The 27,609-nt window shown below is 50.8% G+C and overlaps 1 protein-coding gene across 1 annotated transcript; it reads right to left on the bottom strand.

Annotated features, from left to right (window-relative positions):
- Positions 1-3,114: 3,114 nt before the first annotated feature.
- On the bottom strand, positions 3,115-19,932 carry LZTFL1 (leucine zipper transcription factor like 1). Its single transcript, XM_045857500.1, has 10 exons — positions 19,813-19,932; positions 16,164-16,288; positions 13,933-14,127; positions 12,707-12,767; positions 11,500-11,571; positions 9,782-9,847; positions 9,619-9,696; positions 7,457-7,633; positions 6,617-6,720; positions 3,115-3,580 (listed from the first exon to the last, which is right to left on the bottom strand). Exons 1-10 carry the CDS (start codon positions 19,813-19,815, stop codon positions 3,562-3,564), a joined length of 900 nt encoding a protein of 299 aa, XP_045713456.1. The 5' UTR covers positions 19,816-19,932; the 3' UTR covers positions 3,115-3,561.
- Between the last annotated feature and the right edge of the window lie 7,677 nt (positions 19,933-27,609).

Below are 27,609 nucleotides of genomic sequence, written 5' to 3'. Positions count from 1 at the left end.
GGAACCCGGACACAGTGCCTCCTTCTCCCAGACGACCAGTGCAGTCTGCTGTGGTTTCTTGCCGGGGAGACCCGGGCTGGCTCCTGGTGACCGTGGTTTCTTTCCTAAGTGCTCAGGAAAACCCATTTAATAAGCTGTGAATTTGATAGTAGGCCCCGTGTTACTTTGAAAAATTGTGAAAGATTTTCAAATTCCAATTTTGATTTAACATCAGTAGTTTTTTTATCTGTAAAATACTTAAGCTTTCTTTTCTATATACTGTTGTGAATTGTTTTGTTTAAATACTACCATCCAAATACTAAATAATATTTTCTCAAGATGGCTTTTGTTTCTGAAAGAAGACCTTACATGAGAGAAACGGTGCCTTGAATGTCTGATGGCAAAGCTTTAGGAGCGCCGACACCGACCAGGAAATTAATGCCAAGTTTCTGTGGTCCGCCGTGTCTACAAGCTGCAGGCATTTAAGAACACAAACAACTCTGGAAACCCTTTGCAACTCACCAGGATGCAAATAATAAACAGCAAAGGCTTTATCAACCAGGATTACAAATTCAATGCAGAGAAATATTTTCCTTATAAAGGGTTATATAAGACATAAGCATGTGACCATAAACATTTATTTAACATGCAATCAAAATGTAATGTATTTCTCAGAACAGCATGTCACCTGAACAGAAGAAATGAAGAACACACACCCTTCACATTTATTCTGGTCAAGCCGAGGTCTGAGCCGTAATTCAGCAGGAGCCTTGAACTGTTCCGTCCGACTGAAGCTGGGTCACGACAGCCGCCCCCGCAGCCCCTCCCTCCAGCTGGAGACACAGCGAGAGTTCAGCCAGGGCTTGGGACGCCGGTCCTAGAAACCCACAGTATGTGGACTAGAAAGGCTTTTATTTCTTAGTTAAATGAGATAAATCCTAAAACTAGGTAAATATTCAAAAAATGTAAATGTGCAACTGCATTTTGCTAAGGGCATGACACACACACACACACATGACAAAAGCAGGGCGTAAAAGGTATTTATATGTGAGAAACCATCATGTTGATGTATGGCAGAGCATGTCACATGGTCTGTCTTCATGGGGCACACAGTTGGGGCTGAGGTTTCAGAGACACTTCTGAATTAGTGACCGAACGGGAACACCAACTCCACTCACACTCACAGCTTCCCATCGTACCCTCCTCCCCCGTGGACGTCAGACTGAGCCGGCCGCGGGGAGAAAGCAACTGAGCGGTTTCTGCAGGACGCAGCTGCCGTCTCGGCAAGAGTTCTGGTTCTGAATTGTAGCCGGTCCCGGCCCACGCCCAGTGGCATCGATCCTCAGGGAGCAGTAATTTGGGGATAAAGAAATGCGAGGGGAGACAGGAGGCCCTACAAGGCCGCCGAAACTGACGGGAGACCTACACGGTGGGGGGGGCGGGGCGGTGAACACGCAGCCAATGCCGGCTGGGACGCCCTTCCCGCCCTTCCCGCCCTTCTCCAATGGGGCCGCCTTTTAAAGGCCGCTTTCCATATTATCGTGGGGCAGGGGGCTATCTCACCTCCTGTCATCTGTTCCTTCAATATCCCAACACGCAGCCCACAAGGAAACAACACCGCCAAAGCCAGGGTTCAAAGCTTCGATAAAAACCACGAGCCTTACCCTCTGAGCAGCACACTGTCCTGGGCGAATCACATCTTCCCGTGTGGGAGCGGAGGGACCTCTCTGGGCACACAGTGGTCACTCGGGGCGTGACGCTCTGCCTCCGCAAGTGCGGACAGCAGGTATGTGCTGACGTTGTGGCACAGGTGCGCGCTCTCCCTCTGAGGTACTAGTGCTTTAAGGACTTGGTCTTATGACCCATAAAGTGTGTCGCTGCATCACACGGCCGCAGACACGATGCCTGACCTCTAATGACTCATCTAAAATCACGCAGGAGGATGCAGGACCAATGGAAACACTGTCATCAGAACCTCCTGGAAATGCAGTTACTGGAGATGCACACAGTAAACTACAGGCAGATGCCGCATCTGAGGTCCGGTGACTGATTTTAGGTGGAATGTTTAAGTCTTTTTAAGTGTTAATTAACGAGTAATTTGAAGAGTATTGGGGAAACTGAAATATAAAGATTGCAGCTGTCCCCCCACATCTGTGGGGGGTGGGGGGGTGGTCCCAAGGCCCCGGCAGACGCCTGGAACTGCGGCCGGCACTGACCCCTGTATCTCCTGCTCTTCCCCTGGACACACGCCTGCTCACTCGGAGGAAGCACTCCACGGCTTCTCTCGGCCCGTCCGAACTGCCGGTCCCTCCCCTCTTGCCTTTGGGACTAGTTATTGGGTAAAACAGGGGAGACTGGAACTCCAGCACTGCGACACTGTGACAGTCGACCTGGTCGCCGTGCGCGCGCAGGGAGCGTACGCGGCCTGGTCACGCTGGACAAACGGCCGGTTCACGTCCCAGGCGGGATGGAGTGCCATCGTGTGAGATTTCATGCTACTCAGAACGGGTGTAATTTAAAACTTAGATTTATTTCTGGAATTTTCCATTTGATCTTTTCAGACCAAGGCTGACTACTGGTAACTAAAACCACGGGAAGTTGCCCTGGCTGGTGTGGCTCAGTGGACTGAGGGGCAGCCTGCGAACCAAAAGGTCACCAGTTCGATTCCCAGTCAGGGCACATGCCTCAGTTGCAGGCCAGGTCCCCAGTAGGGGGCATGAGAAATGCAACCACACACTGATGTTTCTCTCTTTTTCTTTCTCCTTCCCTTCCCCTTTCTCTAAAAATAAATAAATAAAATCTTAAAAAAAATAAAACCATGGAAAGTGAAACTGTGGATAAGGGGGGGGGCCACTGTACATTCATTCTGAGCCCAGGTACTTTCTCAACGGTCGGAGTGTAGGTCGTACTCGACTCCTCCATCAGTTTTCTTGTAAGTTATGCTGCAAGAAAAAGCCTGAACCCCTGCTGAGAAAGACAGCATTTAGGCAGACCCAAGAAGTTAAATTCCCACGTTCACTGTTAATTTTCCTCGGAAGTGGTAAATGCGTTGCCCATAATACATAGTATTTACATTTCCAAAGAATTCATATATCTGATAATCAAATAGAGAAAATAAACTAGGTTTCGTTTTTAAAAATAAGGTTTATTTGTAATAACTATGGTTCATAGCACTATGCCTGTATCTACCCTGGGGGATGCACGCGTGCAGAGACCGCTGGCTTTAATGTTTACTGAAGAGGTGCACTCTTCACACGAATGCAAAGGGACAGCACTCCCCTTCCCGCGCTGGAAACCTCTTCCCTGCTGTGAAGGACCCTCAGTGCGTCTGAACTAAGACTCACTGCGACACGCGGCGGAGGGGAGTTTGGGGCGGCCTGCCCGAGCCAGGCTCGCGCTCCTCGGGCAGACACCTGAAGACAGGCAGGCACGCCAGTTTTACGTGGTAGGAGCCAAGCCTGAACATGGGAAAAACAGAGAGGGGGGATATAATCAACCGCTTCAGAATACACGCCCAAGGTGCGGAACAGCAGGTACGCTCATGTTTCGTGTGGCAGCTTCAGAGGAAATCTTCTTCCATTTTTAGTCTTCGGGTTCGTATCTGGAAAGACATAAATTAAGAGCGTAATATAATACCTTTGTTGTCGTCATTGTTACCGAGTGCCCATTCCAGGAACGCTGCATTTCCCCTTGAAATCACTGCTACGGTCGGCATCAGACGTGCACGGAGCGTTGTGAAGGTGACTCAGGGCATGCCCGGAGCGGGGAGAACAGACCAGCTTACTGCCGAAATCCCCTCAGACTCGAGTCTCTGTGTCCGGCAGTCAGACCCACGACAGCATCGTAGAAATTCAACAATCATCCAGATGATCAGACCACCACCACTAGCGACACCGCTGTGTGAGTGAAGGGGGTAACTAGCCCCCTTCTCACAGGACAGACCTGACCTTGGACTCACCTCCCAGCTGTTCCCCGGAAACCCTAACGAAGGCAGAACGTCAGCTGAGTTTCCAGACGAAGCCACTGACGGCAGAAACGCCCCTGATGACGGGACCGCGAGCACGCCGCAGGTGCCGCGGCCGCCAAAGAGCCCGTTTCGTGTTCCCCAGACGGTGGCTCCAGCAGCGCTCAGCTGTCTTTAACTTCACTCAGAACAATTTCGTTCAGTTGTATCGTGACAGCTGTCGTATCAGCATGCATTAAAAAAATGGGTGAATTTTTGTGTGGCCGTTTTAATATTGAAGATGGAAGAAAAATATCCCACATTTTTGGCATATTATACTTTATTATTCTAAGAAAGGTAAAAATGCAGCTGAAATGCAAAAAAACCCACAAGATTTGTGCAGTGTGTGGAAAAGGTGCTGTGACTGATTGAATGTGTAAAAAGCGGTTTGCAGCAGGTGGGGTCTGTCGGCTGGCTGGTGGGATGGCGGATACTGGAGGTGCAGAAGGCAGACAGGGTGAGGGAGAGACTTGTTTTCTAAACAATTACGATGTAGGGTGCATGGGTTTGGGGGTGACCAGAAGCCTTGTACTGGGCCGGTGGACAAGGCCTTGTTGCAGAGGTCATCACTGACATCACTCAGAAAGGCAGTGAGTGTCAGCTGGGAGGCAAGGGTGGGTACAGGTTGAAGGTATCTCCTTCTGGATTTGAAAAGATCCAAGGAAGTTTGCGAGAGGTGAAGACTTGCTTACTATACATGAAGAATCGAAATGAGCTAGAAAAGCATTTGATGAAGCAAACCAGATCTTGACAACTTCTGTACTTTCTGAAGCTTCATTATCTTCTGCAGAGACCATATATAAAAATAACCCGTATGGTTCTGGCTGGTGTGGCTCAGGGGATGGAGTGCCGGCTTGCGAACCAGAGTCACCAGTTTGATTCCCAGTCAGGGCACATGCCTGGGTTGCAAGCCAGGTCCCCAGTAGGGGGCGCATGGAGGCAGCCACACATTGATGTTTCTCTTTCTCCCTCCCTTCCCCCCTCTCTAAAAATATAATCTTAAAAAAAAAAAAAACTGTATGTTTTCCATAGTAAAGCTGACAACTAGCCAGGTGAGTGACAGATGGGGAAGACCAAGTTTCCCACCTTTACTGTCGTGTCTTTGGTTCTGGGGTAGCAGCTGAGCCGCTGCCCGCCTGCCTTGATGCTGCTGCACCCGAATCACGTGCTGGGTTTTCGTGGCCAGGTGTGAGCTGGAGGACCTGGCAGGCCGTGCAGAACCGTCGGACTTTTGGTGGTCTGAACGGTGAAGCAGTGTTTGTGTGTTAGGTGTGTCTGAGCCATTGCAGGCCATGCCTTTTTAATGTGCGGTCTGGACGGCGCCTTTGGGTTTATGGGAGCTGAGACACGATGGCTAACACTCTCAAGTTTTCAGACCACAGCAGTCTGGGAGATTATTAAAAGACAATGAAATGGTTTGTGTTTCTTTTAAAGAGAAAATGATAGAAGAAAATACCCTTTATGAGTGTTTATCTGTCTTAAGGTAATAGTTTAATAGTCTTTCCTTCCGGTGAAGAGAGGGATTTAGGGGAGGGAGAAACTGAAAAGTTTCACAGATGCTTCTGTGTTGAAGCCTTTTTGATTTAAATCCTTTGGGGCTTATAATATACTATTTGTCAAGTTTTAAGGGAACTCATTTCCCCAGGTCAGATTTCCCTTCTAAATAAAAATAAAATTTTTCAGTAACAGAAATGGCGCTGCTTTAAAAGCGGGCGGCGGCTAACCGTTTGGGCAGCGTTCTGTGCACATCTGTTAGCACTTGCTCATCGTGGAAAGGTGCGCTTGACTAAAACCCTACGTGGCTATGGAAACCACTTCTGCAGAGCAGGATACCCAGGTTTTGTGTGTGTTAGCTTATTGTATTAACTTATCGTACGTAGCTTACATTAAAATAAGGATTAAAACTGCGCTTAGAGAGGAAAAAAGTGGTTTGCCAAGTTCCCTGGAACCACTGACATTTTGGCCAAAGAATTCTTTGCTGCGGGGCTGTCTCCTGCACTGGAAGATGCTGAGCAGCGCCCCTGGCCTCTGCCCACCAGAAGCCAATAGCAGGAGAGAGCCCACATACTCCGAGTATCCAAATCAATGAAGTTACTGGTGAAAATGAAAAAAGTAACGCACTTTTTGGCCAACCTAATGTGTGGTGGTGGCCACGACGAGGGCTTTGCTCAGTGTGGCGAGTTGTTGTAACCGCACTCGTCCCTGCCTGGGGGCCACACGGCCAGACAGGGACCCTGGTTCTGTGTGAGCGAGCATGGGCCCTTCGGCATGCCGCCCACGGCACCCATCTGCGTGGGTCCCTCTCTCTCTCGCACCTACACTCTCTCCTGAGGGCTCGGCACGACCAGGCCCCGGGTGCCGCCAGGACGCCGTGCAGGAGAGACGCCCAGTGCTGCCCTGCGGGCTGGCTGTGTTCCCGCGCGGCATCCCGCTACCTGAATCCGCTGCCAGGAGTGGCCCACCGCAGACAGGTCTAGCGGAACCTAAAACACTGCGCTGTGCTCGAATGCGGGCCTGTGGGTCAAGGAGAGGGCAGCCGGCCGGCCCTCCCTGGACAAGAGCTCCGGTTCCTGGAAGGACAGACCCCACCCGCGGGGAGGCAGGGCGGGGAGGCCGGCCGGCCGCACGGCTTACTTCGCCAGTCTTTTCCGCAGGTCTTTGATCTGGTCGTTCTTCTTGGTCAGGATCTCCTTCATGTTTCGGTAAGCTGCCGTTTGTTGGAATTTCTTCTCTAATTCCTGCAGTGAAAGATGTAAGCCCAATGCTACGAAATAGGTAAGGAAAGAACAAATCTGATGAAAAAGTACATTTTTTTTTGCTCTAATTTTAGTGATAGTCTGCCTGTATTATTTTGTGATTTGTTTAAAAAGCATACTCATGTAAAATTAAGAGTATGCAAATTTTAAAAATACATTCTTTCAAATGCGAAGTCAGTAAAATAGTAGTATTTCTCCAAAAATGTTGTCAGCAAGGAACTCAAACACACTACGCCCCAGACACGGGAAATCTACTTGAGACAGGAAACTAATTTTCAGGTATAAGAAGCATGATCTTTTTCCAACCCCCAAAGCAGTGTCAGTATTTTAGGGGGATTTTTACATTAGTTACATTTTTGCTCCCAGATTCTTTAGCGTCTAATCCCTGAAGTGAGAACCCAGGCCGCTCCACAGAGTCCTCTGAAAACGAAAGCCGCCCCCCCCCTGCCAGGCTGGAGGTGGGGCGGGCGGGGGGCCAGCCGCCGTGGGAGCACCTGCTGCCGCACCACGCACGGGAGCGCAGACTGTCACCGTCGCAGGTGTTCGGTGCCAAGGACGGAAGGATCTTAGTGCCCAGAGAGGACAAATCCTGAGGACACACGTTGGCTAACACCTCGAGAAAAACTGTGACTCTGCAGAGCTGTCCCGCCTGCCCTTGGCCACACCTGTCCCCTCTACTGCGTCCACAGCTAACTGGACACCTACAGACCCCGCTGACCTTTTCGGCCATGCTCAGCTGCTCCTGAACTCTGAGCAGGTCGTGCTTGGCTGTCGCCAGACTCTCCTCCAGGGACTTCTGGTTTTCCGTCTTGTCACTCAGTGTCTTCTGAAACTCAGTCTTCAAAGCGGCAACCGTGCTTTCCAAGTCACTCAAGTCCTGGGCCTTTATAAAATCCTATGAGAAATCACACGTGAGTGTAAGTTTGTGCTGACATTGTAAGTAGTGGCTGTTTTAGACGGTGATTCACCTTCACTGGAGATGAAGGCACGTGATGCTGTGCTGCGGGTGCGCCCCGGCTCCGGGGGTTGCTGACGTCCTGCCCCAGCCAGCTGCACCCCAGCTCTGGGGGCTGCTGACCTCCCACCCAGGCTGAATGGGCCTGGGCTCCGGGGGCTGCCAATAAGCCCGGCTCGCCTTCGGCCCCCATGCACAGTGACCTGCTCGGGGCCGAGCACAGGTCACTGACTCCCAAACACGGGCAGCACGGGACTCCGAAGGGAAAAGGAGAGAGCAGAGACCCCAGTTCTGACACGGCCGTGCGTCTCAGAGCTGGGGCGGCAAACGGGCTTTACTCTGGAAAGTCACGTTTACAGAAATCCCGGTGGAGAAGTTTGAATGCCACACACGAAGAATAAAATCAGTACACTCACATCTTAACTCTACCTTCATCACTGCTTACAATAGAGAGTTATGAGAGCCCGATTTGTGCTTGCTGGTTTTAAGGTTCGCAAGTTTACAGGGTTTAGGTGTCTCACACTGGTGCACATGCACATTTGCAGGTTGTGTCGGCGTGATGCAGCGGCTGGGTGCTCTCCCTAGGCCTGGTTCCGACGAAATAAAATCCGTAGCGGGAAGCAGCAGTTGTATTAACACGACACAGGAGACGGGGCTGCGGCTGCTCAGTGTGAAGTGGCAGCAGTCGTATCAGCGAAAGGAAAACCCCCGACTCATTCTGATCAGGCCTTTAGGAAGATTTGGTTTCACTGCAGCTAGGAAGGCGTGTATGGACTTTGCTTTTGCCAAAATCTTAAAAGTAAAATTGGAGTGAAGTACAAAAGACTTTTTAAAACAAATCCAGAATCTAAAAATGTTTGTAACTGTTTTACTTTTGGGCAATGATAAAGCTGTTCTGGAGGATTTAGCTCTGTGTTATAAATCTGTGGTCCTTGGTATATAATGATCAAAACTTGTGTTATTTTCCTTTTCTTTTTAGCCATAAAAGAAGTTCCCCCTAGTTAAAAAGCATCTACGGCAATATCTGGGGTCTGCTTCACGCACACCAGGGGCAGGGGGGCAGCAGAGGTAAACAGGACGTCCGACAGGCCACCCTGACGACTGGTAACGCTGAGCGGTCTGCACCCGGGGGTGCATCCTAGTCTCTCTGCTTCTGTGCGCATTTGACATGGCCCATGGAGAAAGGGTGACACAGCCCATGGAGAAAGGGTGACACAGCCCGAGGAAGCTGGTTTGGGGACTGTTCAGGAGACGTTTACAGCGACACCACCACCACCACCGGAAGAGCCGGTGCTGCCCGGAAAACTCGCTTGGGTGGCCCATGGACCGGCCCGAGGCAGCACGCAGCCTTGGCAGCGGAAGGGCCGCAGGAGCAGGGCTGCACGCACAGTGACTTCCGGCGGCCGAGCGGCCGGCGCTCGGAGGCACACGCAGACGGGCCTGGACGCCGCTGCTGCACCAGCACCACTACACATGGGTGGGGGTGAAGCTTCGCGACAGGTGAACCGCTTCTATTTTATCATCCACACCGAAAGCAAACTAGTAAGTTTTATATGATAAAGCCCACATATAAATACAATGAACTAAAAACTCTTCCTTTCTTCATTTCCTTTTTCCCCACTGTAACTGGAATGTCAAAGTGAAAGGTCCAAAACTTTAAAAAAATACATTTAAGAATCTCTTGCACGCCAATGAGCTCCCAGGACAGGTGAGATGAGATCCGTCGCTGGCCCTGGAAGATGGACAGAGGGACGGGCGCTGCTTCTTCCCTGGCCCCTCCTGGACAAGGAGGTCCCCGGTGCGCACAGCAGTGACAGGGGAGTGGCGGGGTGGGTGGGTGGGGCATGAGGGGCAGTGACTGGGCGTGACCTTGAACTGGGAACTCTAGCTAGTGGACGTGAGAGAGAGGGCCAACCCTGTCTCACCTGCTGGTTTCCCTGCTCCAGCTGCAAGCCGTGCAGTGCGCTTTCCAGCTTCGCCTTCTCCTCCAGCGCAGCCGTGGCCTGGAACCGAGCGCAAAGAGAACGCGTTCAGGACTCGGTCTGTAAGCGACTCTCCCGAGGAGTCTGTGGGCTATCTCTCAGTTACCTGTATCTCAAGGGTCTTCAGCCTTGACTTCAGTTTCTCATTTTCTTCTTGAAGTCTTAAAATTTCCTTTGTGAGAAAATTCAAGTTTTATTATTTTAGCCCAAGTATTTGAAATGACTTGTTTCATGTAAGAATTTAAATTGGCCCTGGCTGGTGTGGCTCAGTGGGTTGAGTGCTGGCCTGCAAACCAAAGGGCTGATGGTTTGATTCCCAGTCAGGGCACATGCCTGGGTTGTGGGCCAGGTCCCCAGTAGGGGGTGCATGAGAGGCAAGCACCCACTGGTGTTTCTCTCCCTTTCTTTCTCCCTCCCTCCCCTCTGTCTGAAAAAAACAAACATATACAATTTTAAAAATAAATAAATAAAAATTTAAATTAACTTTAAATTACCCAACAGATCAGAAACCTGCACGTCCTGGTGACCGGTAACAGCCTGATTTTGCCCAGCCACCCACCTCGGCACCTGCGAACCTCCCTCGGCCCTGAGACTCCTGGTTCCTCCTCTCCCGGTCTCCGACTGTCTCCGCCCTCTGCTCTCAGCATTCTCCAGAGCCCCCCTCCCCCGCCCTCTTTGCCCTAGCTGATGCTGCAACTCTTGGCTCTCCTCTCAGCCTGCAGGCACACCACTGCCACTGTCCTCAAACACGAGTGTCACCACCCTAGCGCGCTGCCCCTGAGCCCCTGACGGTTCCGACGCAGCTGAAGCCGAACGCCTTTGCTTGCAGGCAGCTGCCGCCCTGGACTCACCTGTCGGTCCTCCTCATTCCTACTACGCTCTGGCACACACACAGCGACCCAGTCCCGACCACGCCGGCCTCCCCCGCCTCTGAGTGTGGCCTGTTCTGTGCCCCTGCTGGCTGTGCCCCTTCTCTTCCCTCTGACCACTTAGCCCGTCTTTACCCTCAGCCCGGCTCGGGCACGGCCGTACCCAAAGCCTGTCCTCGCCCGCCCTCACACCCAGAACCGTCTCCCGGCTGGCCGTGGCGCCCGAGGCAGCACGTCAGTGTTGTCCGAGCTCCGTTTCCAGGGCGTGAGTTCTCCCTTCTCAGCCGGACTGCCAGGTTTCTGAGGGCGAAAGGCCAGGCGGTATACCGCTTTTTACCTAACAAGACCTAGCGTACTGCTGACAATATAGATCACGAAAAATATTTATTGGTATATCGGTAACTCATTGCTATAAACCTCTTAATGAAAATCCCTTCATTGCTATGACAGGTTATAAACTGCAAACGCCCACTGATGAGCGATGCCCGAAATCCCCCAGCTTCGCGTCGCCACGAAGACACGCGACCGGGAGCTGCCGCCCCCGGGACGCGCGGTGCGGCGTGGGGAGTGTGCTCAGGGACAGGGGAGTGACTGTGTGTAACGCCGGGGGTGTCAGAATCATCGGGGGTCCATCGGGGGGACCACCCTGTAACCGACACAGATGTCTAACCCCTATGCTGTACACCTGAAACGAATATAAATTAATACTGAACGTCAACTGTTATCAAAAACAATTGTTTTAAGAAAGAGCTGCTTCAGACTTCCTGACAGGTAAGTGCACGCTCTCCTAGCCCGCTGGCTGCCGTCAAGTGAAACAGTCACAGGGGACGAGCCACCCTCGGTGGCCCAGAGCAGGAGCCAACCTCCTCCTCCTCCGTGTCTCCACTCCAGAGTCGGGCAGGCGACAAGGGGACAGAAGAGGGGGTGTGCGTTTCTCAAAGGACGGCCACGTCACCTTATTCAGGAGCTCCGCCGTTCCACCCTCGTTCAGTGGGGCGAGTTTTGGCTTTACGACATCGATGGCGGGCTGAAACGAAACACGGAAACCGCGCTGAAAGCGCCACGCTGACTAAGTAAATCTGCACAGTTTTCGAGCGCTCACGCTGTCTGAGTGGGGGGGCTGTGCAGACAGGCCCCGGGAAGTCAGCTCCACGGGGAGGGGGGTGTTCTCATAGCGTGGGTCTCTGCTGCGCCCCAGGGCCCAATATAAATTAGACACACAGATGGAACCCATCCTTCCTGTACTTTCTTCAGAAAAACACAGATAGAAGGAAAGAAGGGGAGACAAGGAGGGACGGTGCTCAAACCCAGAGCAGGTATAAACCCTGACATCTTGGGACTGGGTTTTAAACTGTGGGGGCAGGGACGTCTTTCTGCACGAACCCAGACTCTGGACAAATGTAATATTGATGAGGATCTCGGCAGCTACACTACAGAGGAAGAGCAACTTGGCACGAGTATTCTGGCAGCTTAACAACATGTACAAAAAACAGAAGAATCCATTCCCTTGGACCAGAAATGTCTTAGCCAGAAACACGATCCGAAGGAATAACTGGAAAATCGCTTTGGACGTGTATGTTCTCGGGTTCTCTCCGGCAGCCCCCGACCGCCCGACACGGGGGTGTTGACGGGGCAGTGTCACGTGGTCACCGCGAGTGACGGGAATGATGAAAAAGAGAAGTAGCTAACTGTCAGTACAGTCTCCACACGGCAGGTGAGGATAGCGAGGCTCGGCCGTCCCGGGGAAACTGCTCAAGGTCACGTAGCTCAGGATGCGCACCCAGGTGTGGCTAACCCCAAACCCATGCTCTGCGTCATCAGAGCGGGGGGCTGACAGCTGACAGGGCTGGGAGCCAGGTGTGGACGGTGGAGGGGAGGGGGGGAGGGAGGGAGGGAGGGAGATAGTTTGAGAGAGAGAGAGAAAGAGAGTGTGTGTGTGTGTGAGAGAGAGAGAGAGAGAGGTATCAAAAACAGTTTTTCACAGTTATTTACAAAGCTTTTCTTCTTTTGCCCGAAAATCTGGGAGATAGTTTTTTAGTCCTGCTCTAAAATGGAATGCTTTTCCTTGAGCGCTCTCACTTCAGCCTTGGAGTGCTCCGTGTAACTGCGGGATTATTAAAGACTGGCTGTTAAGATATGGTCTTAAAATGACCACAAATTACCTTTTTGTTGGAAGATGTAAATTCTGCTTTTTCAAATTCTGCAACTTGTTCTAATAATTCTCTTGAAGATAAAAGCAAATACAAAAAATATTTGAAATACATTTTAAATAAAGCCACACACACAAGAATAAAATCATTTGTACCAATCTGCCCCGTGCCAGAGAGAACAGAGCAAGATGAACACCTCACCGGGTCAGAAATGGTATTCCGTTACTAATGGTGGGGAGTCCAAACACGGGGCCTCCACTTGGAAAGGCCCGCAGCACCTAGAACATTCCACCCCCTCCGTGCACCACGTGATCGCTAGAGCTCCCACGTGAAGACAAGCGCATCTGAAATGGGTGGTCAACTCTGGATGTCTCAGGGGCTGGACGGCGAGTGCTCCGTCACATAACGCACATCGCCGGCTGCCAGACGTTCAGGAAAGACAGGCTGATTTTAACCGAGGAGCCTCGCAAAAACGGAATGACAGCAGTTTGTGGCATCTCCTGGAAAAGCACGATAGAGTCTCCGGAAAGACAGGTGGCTCAGGTGACCGGCCTGATCGCCACCGCCACCTGTAAAGGGGAGAGGGAGCTGACCCCTCCCTACTGTGCGCCTGCGCCCTCCGCGGGGGTCCACGGCTGCGCTGGTACTTCGGTAATAGCGCCCCGGGGTCAGAGGTCAGTCGTTCCTGATCTCTGGCAGGACTTTTCTTAGAATGGGTTTCAATTTTGCCAATTATACCATGTTTTTAAAAATTAATGCACTGTTTGATAATGTTTGGAATATGAATGTTTTTCTACATTTCCTATTTTAAAGATAAGTGTCTAATTTCCAACGTGATTATTTAGAAGTAAACTTCCAATATTAGTCTGAAGTGATGGTATCTGAATTATTTTTTCAAATGTTTCATAATCTTTATTTCCTAGTCACCCTATCTGTAAATAAAGACTTCTTATCATACCGATCAGGCTAACAAAGACACTGTGAGGAACAGATAGTAACAGCCAAAAAGCAGTTCCATAAATCTCACGTGCCCTCCCAGGACCAGATACGGTAGGAGGGGGCTCTGATGGGCCACGGAGCGGCACCCAAGAGGTCCCCAGACACGGAAGCCTTGCCGCCGTCCCCCGCCCGGGCTCTCACGCACCAGCCCCGGGGACAGCAGCGGCAAAGACGTCAGGTAACTTTCAAGAAGGTGCTTGGGTCGCTGCTGTCATGATCGCAGGTACCGACTTCACTACCTGTTTTCAAGTTCCGAGATGTCTGTCTGCAGCTTGAGGTACCACTTCTCCGCTTGCGCGAAAAGCTGCCGCAGGAGCAGCACGTTGGTGTGCGCCGTGTCGATGAGCTCGGACTCCACCTCGCTGTGCACCACGGCCCGCAGCCCGCGCAGCACCTCCGAGACCTCGTCCGCAGTGAAGGTCTCCTCCACCAGCCTGAAACACAGCCGCCCAGACTTCCGCACGCACGCACGCACGCACGCACGCACGCACGCACGGCGAAGACCGCTCCCACAGCCCAGGGGAGCCAGTCGCCCCGAGACGCCTTGGGTCTGCGGGGGCTGCTGGGACGGTGTCCCTGGGAGCTATCTTCCTTATTGTTAAAGCAGGTCAAAAATAAGCTGAACTGAATTTTGATGTCTATTTAAACAATTAAATTGTGGCTCAGTTGTCAAATGTGGACATCCTTTAATACAAGTATATGCTCAGAGACATTCCCCCAACGATTTACTTTTTTCTTTAACTTTCCAGTTTTAAAATCTTTTTTATTCTCCTCTAACATTCATCTTACCGCCCTGGCTGGTGTAGCTCAATGGACTGAGCGACGGCCTGTAAACCACAGGGCTGCAGGTTCGATTCCCAGTCAGAGAACACGTGTGGGTTGCAGGGCAGGTCGCCAGTGCGGGGCGCTTGAGAGGCAACCACACACTGGTGTTTCTCTCCCTCCCCATCTCCCTCCCTTCCCCTTGTCTAAAAATAAATAAAATCTTTAAAAAAAATTGTGTTTAAAATCCGTCTTACCATGATAATTTCAAAAGTCACCCGGAAGATGTAATTTTGCCTTTATTTCTATCATTTGTCCAGGACTCAAAAAAAAACAAAAACAAAACCCAAAAATATCGACTCTGAAACTAACTCCCCTTAGTTACAGCTCCCAGGACCACCGACCACGCACCCAAGAGAACATCCCCCTTGACTGCCACGCTCCAAATCTACCTCCCACATGGAGCTTAGTGTGGGAGGGAACTTGGGGCCGACTTCTTCAATGCCCTCACTTTAGAGACGGACCACAGGCTCAGAAGGTGGAGGCGACGCGCCCACAGTCCCCGGGGGTGACAACCCCACAGTCGAGTCCTGCTCCCTCAAGGACCTGCCCCACAGCTGAGTCCCGGAGAGCGCTCCCGGGCACGCCCCCTCCTCTCAACGGGCCTCTCCGCCCCCGCCTCCACCCCCAGCGTCCGGACCCAGCTCTGCCTTCTTCCTCATGTCCAAAAGGACCTAACCAAGGGACCTGCACAGAAGTCCACTCACAGTTACCCTCAAGTTCATATAATCTGATCTGCCATTCTTTAGTGTCTCATTTAGCCAGCAGAGTTTACGTGCTGTGAAAAAAACAAAACTTGAACTATTTTTGATGGAAGTCTTAACTAAATACATTAACACTCTATGTCCTTTAACAGAACACACCAAATCTGCCTTAAAACAACCTGGTTTTTTTGGCAACCAGATTCCATTCTTAGAACAGCGGTTAAGGTGCATGGAGTGGGTGATGAAGGGCCTTTAGGGGCGGTCCTGCCGCCTCGCCCACCAAACGGCTGCTCTCTCCTGCTGGGGGCTGGGACACCGTCAGCCAGACCAGATCAGTGGATGGGACCATTGGTGGCTGACACCTCAAGGTCTCCGCTGCCCAGGGAAGTTCATGGCTTTATGGCAGGCACAGCACGTCTGGAGGACTTTTTCATTTCGGTCTTCCCCCTGCCACAGCCTCACTCCAAAGCAATCTGAAGTCTCTCTAGTATTCGGTCCTTTCCTTTGGTTTCCCTAGTATTCTCGAGATCAAACACCAATTTTCTATGGTCTGTTTCCCCTGCTCCTAATTCTTCAATATGAACTGCACAGGAGTTTTTTTTGCAAACTGTCATTCATATCTTATGGCTCTACTCTCTTAACTTGTAACTCAGGTGGTTCAAGTTCTGGTATCTTTGATACAAGCCCGCCATTAGCCCATAAGCGCTTCACAACTTCCTGACCGCCCTTTGGAAATGCTGTAGCCCGAGCATATGTCCTGCTGGATAACAGGCTGCTCCCACCACAGGTTGAGGGTCACGGACCCCCAAGGCCTCGAGGCCGCTGGGGGAACAGCCGCCCCCGACCATCCTGGCAACGGTCTGGACAGCCTCTGCCGCAGCACCCCGCACTGGCCACCCGCACGGGTCCTGGTTCCCACTGGCTTTCCTTGCAGCCTCTGATACCTGCTCTCCTTGAGGTCCTGGAAGCAGGAATCTACGGTTTTGAGTCTCAAGCCTCTTCTTGACCGAGCAAAACGCATGTAATTCACAACTTCATTTTGATGGTGCTCATTTAGGCCCAACTCCGCCTGAAAGAGAGAGAAGTAATTTCCTTGTCAGTCTTGCGACTGTAATAAAGGAACTGACGGTAAAAACACAGGCCGTGCTCGGGCGGAGCCTGCCGGACGTCCCTGCAACCCTGTTCCCCCCGTCTTCCCAGGCACACACACGTGGCTGCCCCATGAGGGACACTTCCTAGCTCTCCCTGCGGTCAGGTGTGGTCACCTGCCTACTTCTCAGGAATGGCTGTCAGCAAAAGACATGAGGGCTACTTCCAAAGCCTGGGCCTCAAGACAGGAGGCGGGGCCTTGTCACACCCCATTTCTCTGACCCATGGAGGACGTGGTGACTAGGCTGCACCATGCAGACAGCAACCAAGCCCTAGGGGTCAGGGAGCAGCAAGATGAAAGGGACCCGGATCCCTAAATGACTTCACGGAGGAGCTCTGACCTAAGTGGGAAGGGCAGAGAGATGGCGGTTAACAGAGAAATCAACCTCCGTGTTCTTTAAGCTGCTGTTTTCTGGATCTCTTGCAGACACTCAGCCATATACTCTCTAACACAGCTTTAAAAAATAGATTTGGTTTTGACAGCCATTAATTGGTCTTGATTTTAAACCACATGACAGCTTGACAACCATGAGCTAGGGGTTAATGAAATTCTTTTCATTTCATAGCTACAGTGAACATCAAAGAAGAAAATTATAAAACGGAACATCTTATGTAGGGGACTACATTAGTCAGAATTACTTTTATTTAAAGAATAACTTGAACTACCACAGCCTTCTCAGGGGAGACAAAGGTCTCACTTCTGAGCCTTTCTTAGGCTTACCCCTCACTCTCAGCATATGGGGACGGGGCTGCCTCCAACTCTGTAGAGGCCAACGCCAAGGTCATTGGGCATGGTCTCCTTCACCACGCTTCCAGTCCCTCGCCAAGGCTTTTCTGCATTCACACCCATCCGCGCCTCTTCCTGGCAGTCTCAGTTTCCTTAGAACGTAGGTCTGTAGGAGCCAGGACCTTGCCTGCTGATTCTGAGACACACCCAGTACTGCCTAGAGGGCCTGGCACGGAGCAGGCATGTGCCCAACAAATGAACTTAGGAGCGTTGCTCCTTTGAAGGTCGCTCCCTCTTCAGGCCTTACTGGTTCTCTTTCAAACTCTTTGGGGACTTTTATTTAACCAGTCGTTCCCCCTCTCAACACTCTATTGGCTGCTTCTTCAAATGAGACTAAAGGGAAGACTACGGATATCAACCTCATTCATGCTACAAACAAAACTTGAGATTCCCTCGAGCTACTGCTGCCTCTCTCTGCTTCCCTTCTACTCCCGCCGTCCCCAGCCTATGACTATCTAGTCCTTAACCGCACATGCCACTCAAACTGCTTCTGTAAAGCTCACCAGCAGCCTCTGAACTATGCTACAAATCCAACTCCACGGCTGATGCCTTGTTCTCGGCTGGCCTGCTCCTTTCCGTGGCCGCTAACCCCACCTTTCCTTCTTGATCTCACGTGTAGGCTCATCCTCTCGGGTTCGTCTCTTAAGTATCTAGATTTCCCAGGGCTCTGCCCTTGGACGCTTGCTCTTCTCATTCCTTCCATAGGCGTCCCCTAATGACAAATCTATCTCGAGGTTTCAAGGGGACCTGTATGCCTACGACTCTCAAGTCCAAGATGCTGACCTACAGGGGTGTGTCCCCAACTGTGGATGAACAACTCCACCGAGTCTTTTTCTTTCCCCCACACCATTTTCAATATTTCTACAACTTGAGATGTGAAGGCTTCCTAATTTAAGAACCACCCAAGAATTCATAATGTGCCTAATACTGTGCCTTGTGCAGGTTAAATGGCCTGTTCCTACTTGGTAACTAACTATGTTCTCTCCTATCGAGAAGAGTTAAGACTGTCCTAACACTAAGAAGAAGAAAACTACTCAAACAGAGAAGGACGTCCTTTAGGACAAGAGGCAGAAAAGTTCCTCTCACGTGGAAGGGCATGAAGGGAGGGAGCAGAATGGGCAGCGGAGCTCAGCGGGAGGCAGGCAACGGCATCACAAACCTCTGCTTTCCCGCACACGCACATGGGCCAAATCATTACAGAAAAAGGCACAGGCTGCCGTGTGGCACAAGCAGACAAAGCACTGGGGTAAGGGCCACGTTTAAGTCTAGCTATGCAATTATTTGTGGCCAAACCACTTAACCTCAGAGACACCAGCGACACCAGTTTTGCCAGCTGTTAAATGAGAGGCAAATACGATGACCTGCTCTAACATGTTGAGAAATAATGGGAAATATCCAGATAAGGAAGTTGGGATGTTTGACTTTTGTTGCACAAATATTTTATTAAAATAATACTCATAAAAAGCTAAGAGCATACAGCAAACATCCTACCGGAGCGTTGCCAAGCTGGTGTCTTCGCACTGTGCCATAAAGTGAGGGGAGGAGGGGCGACGGCACTGGAAGTGGTTCCCTGTTCCCGACTAGTCTCAAAAAACCCACCTGCAATTTTACTGTGGGAATTGTAAAAAATGTAATGATAAAAACGAACATACGCTAAGAAAATCTAACATATATGGAATGCTTATTATTTTAACAGGCCCTGCGCTAGTTATATGCATTCGCTCATTTATCACTTTAACAACCCGTTTAATTACTACCATATCTTTTATTGAAGAAACGGAGGCTCAGTTGTTAAGCAAATCGACAGAAAGGAATGACAGAGGACAGAATGGAAGTGGATGTCATTTCGTGTGTGTGTGTGTGTGTGTGTGTGACATCACCATCAATTTATCAACTTGACCTTGATATTTTATTGAAATCAAGCATGAGTGGGACAGGCTCGAAGATCAAGAGGGGTGGGGAGCGGCTCAGGGCTGTACTGTCAGCTGCAAGAGCGTGATCGGATCAGCGCGCGGGCTCAGTGAGGGATTCTGGTTGCTGACTTATTTCAGTATCCCATTTCAGCGGGGCCCCCAACGCCGGTGTCATCTCTTTTCTGAACACCCCAGTACTGTGCAATGTTCTAAGTACTGTTTTAGCGTACAAGAAAACGGGCCTCTTTTCAACAGATCAAAACAAATGTTGCCCAAGTTCCCTCAGCTGCAAAATGGGGGGTGGGGGGGGGCTTGGCCTCTGACATCAGAAAGCTGGATTCAGTCACGTTCTCCCTTCTTGGCTCGTTAACACAATTGCTTATGCTGCCGAGGCGTGGGTGTGTATACAAACTTGGTGTTTTGGGGAGCGAATGAGAATCCTGCCCTTCGCCTTCTGCTCGCAGCCGGGTCACCCAGCTCGCTCCATTATTGCCCACGAGGTGTGACCCGGCCCTGGCACCTCATCCAGAAGCGAGGACTGACGCGACGCGGCGGTGCGAAGCTGCTAGGCAAGGGCTTTGGGACGGGTTAACTGAACCTCGGCATCCGGTGCGGCCCCCACTCCTCAGCGGGCGCAAACCCGCTGCAGGTCAGGCCGTCACTCCGCGGCCCCGCTCTGCGTCTCCAGCCCCGGCCAGCGCCCACTGCCTGGCGCGGTGCGGCGCCAGCGGGCCGGCTACTCACCATGACGGCCGGCGGGAGTCGGCAGCCTCCGGGAGAGGTAGAGGCCAGGCGAAGCCCCGCTCAACCCCGGGCTGCAGAAGGAGATAGGACCGCAGCGGACGGGGAGAGTGGGCGGGTTGTTTAGAAGCCTCCGGTTGCTAATGGGAACAGAGGCACGTGACCCTGAAATCGCGCGATTTTATTGGTCCTTAAGATCACGTGACAGGAAGTGCCCCGTGACAGGCTGGCCTCCGCATGCGCATTGACTTCCAGAGCCGGGAAGTCCCACCTTTTCGCGCCACGCTGTCTTTGGGGGCTCGCCGCGTTGCCAAGGGTGACGGGAGGTGAGATTTTTGCCTCGCGACTCTACGCCGTAACGTGCGGTGGAGCCTGGCGTCGGACGGCTGCTGAGGGCCTATCCCTCACTTTTCGCAGCGTGGCGCCATCGAGTGCCAGGGACGTGGTTCCAAGGCTGACCGACGTTTTGACGGTCTCTTGGGACGTCGGACGCCTCCCCTCCCAGACTCTACGCTCCAGGAGTTTTTACTTGGCCGAGATAGGCCGACCCACTCGTTCCACTTTTATATTCCTGGTTAAAAAAAAAAAAAACCTAATATAAAACATCCTTTGTTTCTAAAAAAAAATCTCTAACGAAGTCGATGAAAGACCAATGAATTTCGAGGTAATTGTGCTTAAAGTCACCAGGGAGGCATGCTGAAAGAACACTTCGTGGCCTCACCCCCAGAAATCCAAGCCTAGTTTGGGTCTTTGGAATCTGCCGTCTTTACCAACATTCCGGGGGTGATCACCGACCACTCTTCAAGAAACACTGCCCCGGAAGAGCAAAAGTGTAGGATGACATAGACTATTGCACACACTGGGCTCTTGGGGCTGGGCGGGGGAAAGCCATTACGTGGCCATAGGCCATTGAGTAGGTATTTCTGCAGCCTCTGAAGACAGAAACATGAGCAAGAGGCGCTCACTGGGGAGGCAGTGAATTAGCTAAGGAGTGAGCTCAGCACATGGAAATAAGGAGCATAGACAGGGGAGCTTTCTGAGAATCTGGGGGACTTCACACTGAGGAGAGGTATTAGGCATTAGCCCTGACTCATGAACAGATACAGTCACTTAGATAATGGTTTTCAGTTTGGTGTTGATTTTGGCCACTACATGGTGCAACTTAAAATGGATCACAATTGGGACCTGAGAGTCTAGAAGGGATTTTAAAGATCGTGTTCCATCTGCTTACCTTCTGGCTGAAGAGACCGAGAGCCGGGGTCACGTGTCCAGGACCTCCGGGGGCTGGGTGGGGACACCTGAGGCCAGTGTGTGGGGTGGAACTAACACAAATAGGTTTTCAAGAGCAGAACCAGAAAGCAGATGTGGACTATTCTGGGACAGTGGGTGTAAATCATATTCTGGTTTCAAGAATTTCATTTTTCTTTTCATTTCTTGCCGCATTCATCTTACACAATGTAAACGATAGACCAAGTTATGTGCAAAGCTTAGTTTCCCAAGAACTGAGCTCGCTACTTTTTAAACTTGAAACTTTCATTGTTAGAACAAAGCGGCTGCAGTTAAATTCTGTAGAATAAAGCTAAACTTACAAAGGGGTGTGGCTTCCAAAGAGGTGCGGCTATGAAAACATGTTTATTAATTACGTGGTCAATGTGGTAAATTGGAAGTAATTAAACTAGATCATTTTCAATTTGGACAAAGGAAGCACTAGGAGGGACTAGTACTTTCAGATGAGGAAAGGTCTCCTCATCTGACAGCTCAGGAGAGTCAAAGTCTTGTCCAGTAACAGAGGCTGGCAGGGGCAGGTCTGGAATCCAAATCTGATTACTGGCAAGAGTTTCTTGACCATTTAGGCCCATCCAAATATAGGTGACAGGGCTTATCTTACAAATTTACTCCCACCCCTCTGGGTGTGAGGCCCCTCACCCTGTGTGTAGGGGAGGTTATGAACGTCCCATGATTTTTGAAAAGTGGGGAGAAGGGGCAGTTTGCCAGTTTGGATGGGGCTTCAGGAGTCTGCTCAGGTGATCCTGGGATGACATGCAGGCAGTTGCCCATGGCTGGAGCACTCTCAGGCATGAAGGGTGGTCCAGGGGCCATTGGCCCGGCTATGCCCAGCTTCACCTTGGCCTCTAAGGGGTGTTGGGGCAGAGTCTCGGTCTCCCTGCAAGCGCTGGAAGGGCTGGCTCTCAGCGGCTGCACTCACTCTGTCATGGCCTCCTCCACGCTCAGTTAAATCTCTGCTTTGCCCTGCCGTCTCTCACGTTTCTGTTCAGTGAGTGTTGGTTGAACTTGATAATAAGAGTTGCCATCATTTAGTGCCTACCGTGGGTGAGACATATTCCATTCCAGTAGCTGATCCTCACCATCTTCTTTCTCACTGCAATTGACATTCATGGAATTCACAAAGAGATAAAGTCACTTTACTAGGTGTTATGGCTCCAAGGTAAAGAAAGAATTTTATAAACACTTTTATGACCTTTGAGAAAATAAAGTTGTCTACCAGTTTGCCTTGGTCAGGAAACCGAAGTGTGCTTTCTCGCAGGCAAACTCCTGTGCTTGTCGCTAAGTGTTTTTGACACAGGTGACCAAAGCAGAGAGGGGGGAATGCAAATGTTTCATTTGTGAGTATGTTTGTGGCTTGGGGATTTTTTTAAAAGTTGTTCTACAAAGCTGCATCAGCTGGTTTTAATTTAAAATCCTATTTTCATCTAAAATCTTCTGCACCAAGGATGCGGTATCACTTCCAGCCGATCTACCCAGCTGAGCTGAATGTTGTTGTACAAGCTGTCCAAACAGAGTCGGTTAAAACGAGCACATACTCTGGCCTCACATTGATGAACTTGGCTCATGAAAAGCCTGAACTTGTGCTTTGGGTTGTTTACTGCCTTGAGTTGACCACCAAAGCAAACAATCCGAGCTGTGAAAGAGAACATTTCCACCCTATTTGAAGAGTGAGCTTCTTCGTCTCACTCTATTTTTTTTTAAGTTGGGGTGTCAATGTTTAAAATGTATGTGTGTGTGCATGCATGTGTGTGCATGCATGTGTGTGCATGTATGTGTGCGCGTGTCAATTCGAAGGGTTTGGATGGGAGGCGTCCATACAAGACCATTAAATACCTCTTGGTAGAATTCAACATAAATAAAAGGAAGCTCAACTGTGTCTTTTTGGATGATTACAAAATGAGGCTCTTAAGGTTTGAAAGTTACCAGTCACAATGGCAGTATCATTCAGTTCAAAATGTTTCCCGGCTAGCCTCGGCACAGGAGGAATCGCAAAGTGGTCGTGGTCTTCTTAGCAGTGTCGACAGACAGTGGCAGAGTGACTCATTCTGCCACTGCTTTCAGAGTCCCCTTTGTGTACAAGCTTCTTCGGCCGCGGTGAGACTCTAAGGCAGGACAGCGGAGGGGCTGGGAAGGCCTGGGTCCCTCCACTCTGTACGTCTCTGGGTGAGACAGGGGGAGGGGAGCTAAGGTGAGGCTTTCCTTAGGTGAAAAGAGAAAAGACATTTTAAAAGCAGTTAAGAAGAAAGGAGTACAGGAGGTACACAGAGAAGGCAGAAATCTTGAAGGCCTATGGGGAAGAGGGCAGTTTGAGCAAGACCGAACTGGGAGTAGGTGGAAATGGTGAGAGGAAAATCATTTGGCGAGGGGTTGCCTGGGAGGAGGCAAAGCCTTCGGAGTATGGCGCCTTGCGGGTCCTGGGGTCCACCCCATCTTCTCCAACCCTGCCCAGCTGCAGCTGAGGAAGCAGCCAAGACTTTAAAGAAGGGAAAACCCATGGCTGAAAGAGCTGTTATGGGGGCGACGGCATTTCGGTGGCTCTCCGGTAGCAGGAGGCTATTTTCAGTTCTTTGCTGTTCGCTCCCTCAGTTGGCTGGTTTCAAAACGCTCCAGTGACCTGCAGAGTGTTGGGGGGTGCTGACAAATTAGACGAGCAAAATCGCCATCCCATGCATTAAAGGAGGCCAGGCAAGGAAGTGGTTCACCATAAAACACTGCAACTCCCTTTGAGATGGTGTGGAAAACGCTAATTCTTCGCCCAAAAGATAGATTAGTTTCACTGATAAATCTCCACACATGAAAAACCTCTGAAGGAACAGAACAAATCATCAAAAAGTTAAGCCTACCTAAAAACAAGTCTGGAGCTGGTTGCAAGGAATACCTTGCTGTGGTGTACAAGAAAAATGTGCCGTGAATACGGTGACACGTGCCAAATCCCTGTCTTCACCCTCACATGCGCACACACATTTGCATAAGGTCCACAAACTCTGTCCGTGGAAAATGGATACATGAAAGGCATTGTAGGGAGCAAGATGGCATTTGTCCCCTACACCAGTAGCCTTATAATCAAGTCAAGGGGGAAAATAAGCAAGCTTGCAAAACCATCTCAAAGCACACAAGAAGTGGCATGGGCCAGAGAGGGGTGCGTCACCTTGACCTTTAAGTCAAGAGAAGTTCAGAAGGCAGTGGAATCGGAGCTGGGCTTTAAACGGCGTGTGGCAGAGCCAGAGGTGGCCGAGATGGTGGTGAGGGAGCGAAGGGGGTCCTGAGCCACGAACCAGAATTTTCATCAGGTGAAGCGGGAGAGGCCCCCAGGGATGTACATGTAGATTTGTCATTGTTTCGAATTGCAGCAAGGGACAGCCGGCGTTGGACTGCCTGAGCCAGTCTTGTGCAGGAAGGCGGGCCCTGCTAGCTCTGTGATCTTCGCTGGATGTCCGCCGGCCCACCGTCCGTGGACAGGCGTTTGCCCCATGCACTCCAGCTCACAAAGCAGAAAGCCACCTTAAATTTGCTCAGAAAGCGTTGCCTACAAAGACAGGATGCTTTGGAAGGTCTGAACGGCCCAGGGCAAGCTGTGCTCATGAAGGGAGGTTTTCTCAACGAGAGACGGGTAAAGAGAATGAAGGAAACATCCTTCTTAGTTTATACATGTTTGCCTTTTCCACTACGACATTTCAAGCTCCTTGGTGGAAGGAATCTTTATCTTATGATCAGCTTGAGCCCTCCAAGCAGGGGCGGGGCCATAAAAAGCCCCCAAATGGCAGAAACGAGGTCCCTGCTCTCTGGGGCCCTAACTGTGCAGTGGGGAAGAGAGAGACCCCCTGGAAGGTCATCTCCGCGTAATGTGGTCACCTCTTGGGAAAGCAGGGAAGGGGCACTTAGCTCAATCTAAGGCTCCAAGATAAGCGTTGAGGAAGATCCCTGGGCGGACTCTGGAGGGGCTGGTGAGAATGAGCTTGGGGAAGCAAGGGGGAGAGGGCAGAGAGAACAGAAACCTGACACAGCAGCCTGGCTTGTGAATTGCTAACAAGCCCCAAGAGCGTAAATACTAGGTTAGCATGTAGTTTTAGGAGTCGATGTTGCTGAAAATGTCACTGCTTTGCTAAAAATGTTGGCGAACACATGAGTGGGGAAACCTCTGAATCCTTCACTCGTTCAAGCACACCTGAGGTTAGTGACGTCTGGCTCCACCCCGTCTTAGCTTCCCTAATGGTGGCCCCTCTGGCGCCGCTCCGTCCTGGCTCTGCCTGCTGCTCTTCAGCCACCTTTAGCTCTATTTTATTTTAGCACTGCCTCTCCTCCCTGTACTTCATCATAGCCCGCAGTGCTGAAATCTTTTTTTTTTAAATGTTCACTTGAGTATATGTTTATTGATTTTAGAGAGAGAAGAAAGAGAAGGAGAGGGAGGGAGGGAGGGAGAGAGACTGATCAGTTGCCTCCCATATGTGCTCCGACTGGGAATCGAACCCACAACATTTTGGTGTACGGGATGATGCTCCATCTAACTGAGCCGCTGGGCCAGGGTGCAGTGCTGTCATCTTGAACTCAGAAAAGACCCTCTCTGATCACCACCAGATAGCTACCTGAGCACTGCACCAGCTCCTCCCTTAAGCCTCGCCTCCGACCTGATTGTCACCGACCCGTCACCTTGTGAACGTCCTTCTGCTCTGTCGTCCCTTCTCCTTGACTCACCTCTCTGCCTGCCAAGTCCAGACCTCCACACATCACTCAACCAGGAGTAGTTTCTATTTCTCATCAGGTGACTCTCACCAGCTGCCCATATTTTTTTTCTTGCTCCCAAGCTACAAAAGTCACATAACTAACTATATTGGCTTTATAGAAATGTCTGGACTTCCCCCACAGCCCCCTGCCACTTCCTCTGGGTTTTCCAGCTGACCCTCCTGGGTCAGCTGCTGCCCCACCTCGCCCAGGGGCTGTCTTCTAAAGTGTTCCCAGTTCTCACGCATTCACCCCCTTCCTCCTCTTCAAACTTAACAGGCCTTGACCTCCTTCTGCTTTTCTGGAAGGGTAAGCCCCCTGACGTTCCTACATTTCTGCTCCAGCTCAGTCACCAACAAGTCAGGAAACACGTCCGGGTCATCACCACGCAGTGTCGCACAGAGCAGGAGGGAGGAGGCACTCCTAAACCTTCGGTAGGAGGGTAAAGCAGTACGGCTTTCTTGCTGGTGAGCGAACTAGAAATTAGTATCAAAACTGAAAATGCACACACCCTTTGCCCCAGTGATTTGCCTTCATGCCTAAGGCTTTATTTAAGAAAAAACAAGAGCTCCAGAATGTGTGCACGGAGGGGTGTTTACTGCGGTTTTGCTGTGGTGAAAATCTTGAGAGCGTTCAAATGTTCTCCTTCGGAGGGGAATGACTAAATAAATGGTGCTGCAATAATGTGGGAGTTTCTGCAGCTGTCAGAAAGAACACGGAGGGATCCGTGTGCGTTGACATGGAAAGATAGGGAATAAAGTGAAAAAACCAAGTTGGAGAAGAGTCGTCCTAGTAAGATCCTGCCTCGTCAGTTGTAAATGCACGTGTGACCGACTTGGAAAGGGGGAGCAGTGAACTCCTGAGCCCCGAACCTGGGCAGGGGTAATAGGAGGCGACAGGCGTGGGAGGTGGTTGATCTCTACTTTATACATGCTTGTCATTTGAATTTCTGCATTAAGCAGGTTTTACTTTTATTTAATGGTGTAAAGAGAAGATAAAAGCCAATGCAAAAGCACCTTTGGTTTCATTTGCCGTTGTTTGTGCGACACCACAATGGCAGCACCTTCTGTGTAAGGGCCGGCCTGGTTTCTGTTCTCCTTAAAGAAGAAACGAGGCAGGCACGTCAGGTCAGCACGAGAGCTGGATGGAGACCCCTGGGAGGAACACGCCCTTTCTTTAGTCTGCGCTCCAACCTCTACTGCTGCCACCTGGATACTTGCACTCTGGGTCAGCCCTCTGTTGTCAGCTTTTGCCCCTTCTCTCCAGCGGGCTGAGCAGACCCAGGCCTTCCAATGTTGGAGGTGGAGTGGGCGGAGCCAAAGGGAAGACTGGACTTGCCATTGGTTGATGGTTTCACAACCTCTCCGAGCAGGAAGGCCTGGCTTTGGCGCGGTGCTGTCCTAATGTCTGTCTGATTTTAATTAGGTCCACTGGGCACGTCCCCTTCCGATATTTTACAGCAAAATTAAACAGGAAGCTGGCGAATGTCTTCGATACAAAGATACACCACAGAAACATTCCAAGCATTGGGCTCAGTTGCTTTGCTGTGTTGGGGGGACTGCCTTTTATGAGAAAGATGACTATCAATTTTGGTGTGACCTACTTTGAGAACAAAGATTATCAATCATGGTTTATAACTGCCACCCTTGTTCCAGAAATGCAGGGCAAGCCAGGGGGGGCTCCACAGAGACTCTGGGCTCTCATCTTATCTTCTAGAACACCCCCACACCTCCTCCTGGCTTTACTGATTCTCCAGAGGAACTCACGTCCAAGGCAAACGTGATTCAGTTCTCA

This window comes from Phyllostomus hastatus, unplaced genomic scaffold (genome assembly GCF_019186645.2).
Source record: "Phyllostomus hastatus isolate PE091 unplaced genomic scaffold, TTU_PhHast_1.1 phas_scaffold_129, whole genome shotgun sequence".
Lineage (NCBI taxonomy): Eukaryota > Metazoa > Chordata > Mammalia > Chiroptera > Phyllostomidae > Phyllostomus > Phyllostomus hastatus.
The sequence above is the reverse complement of the archived record's forward strand: the minus strand, read 5'-3'. Positions and strand labels throughout refer to the sequence as shown.

Coding starts and splice junctions, on each gene's coding strand:
- LZTFL1 (XM_045857500.1), bottom strand. Junction 12,768..13,932: donor ATCTCGGAACTTGAAAACAG/GTAGTGAAGTCG, acceptor TTTATCTTCAAG/AGAATTATTAGAACAAGTTG. Junction 11,572..12,706: donor TTACATCTTCCAACAAAAAG/GTAATTTGTGGT, acceptor GTTTCGTTTCAG/CCCGCCATCGATGTCGTAAA.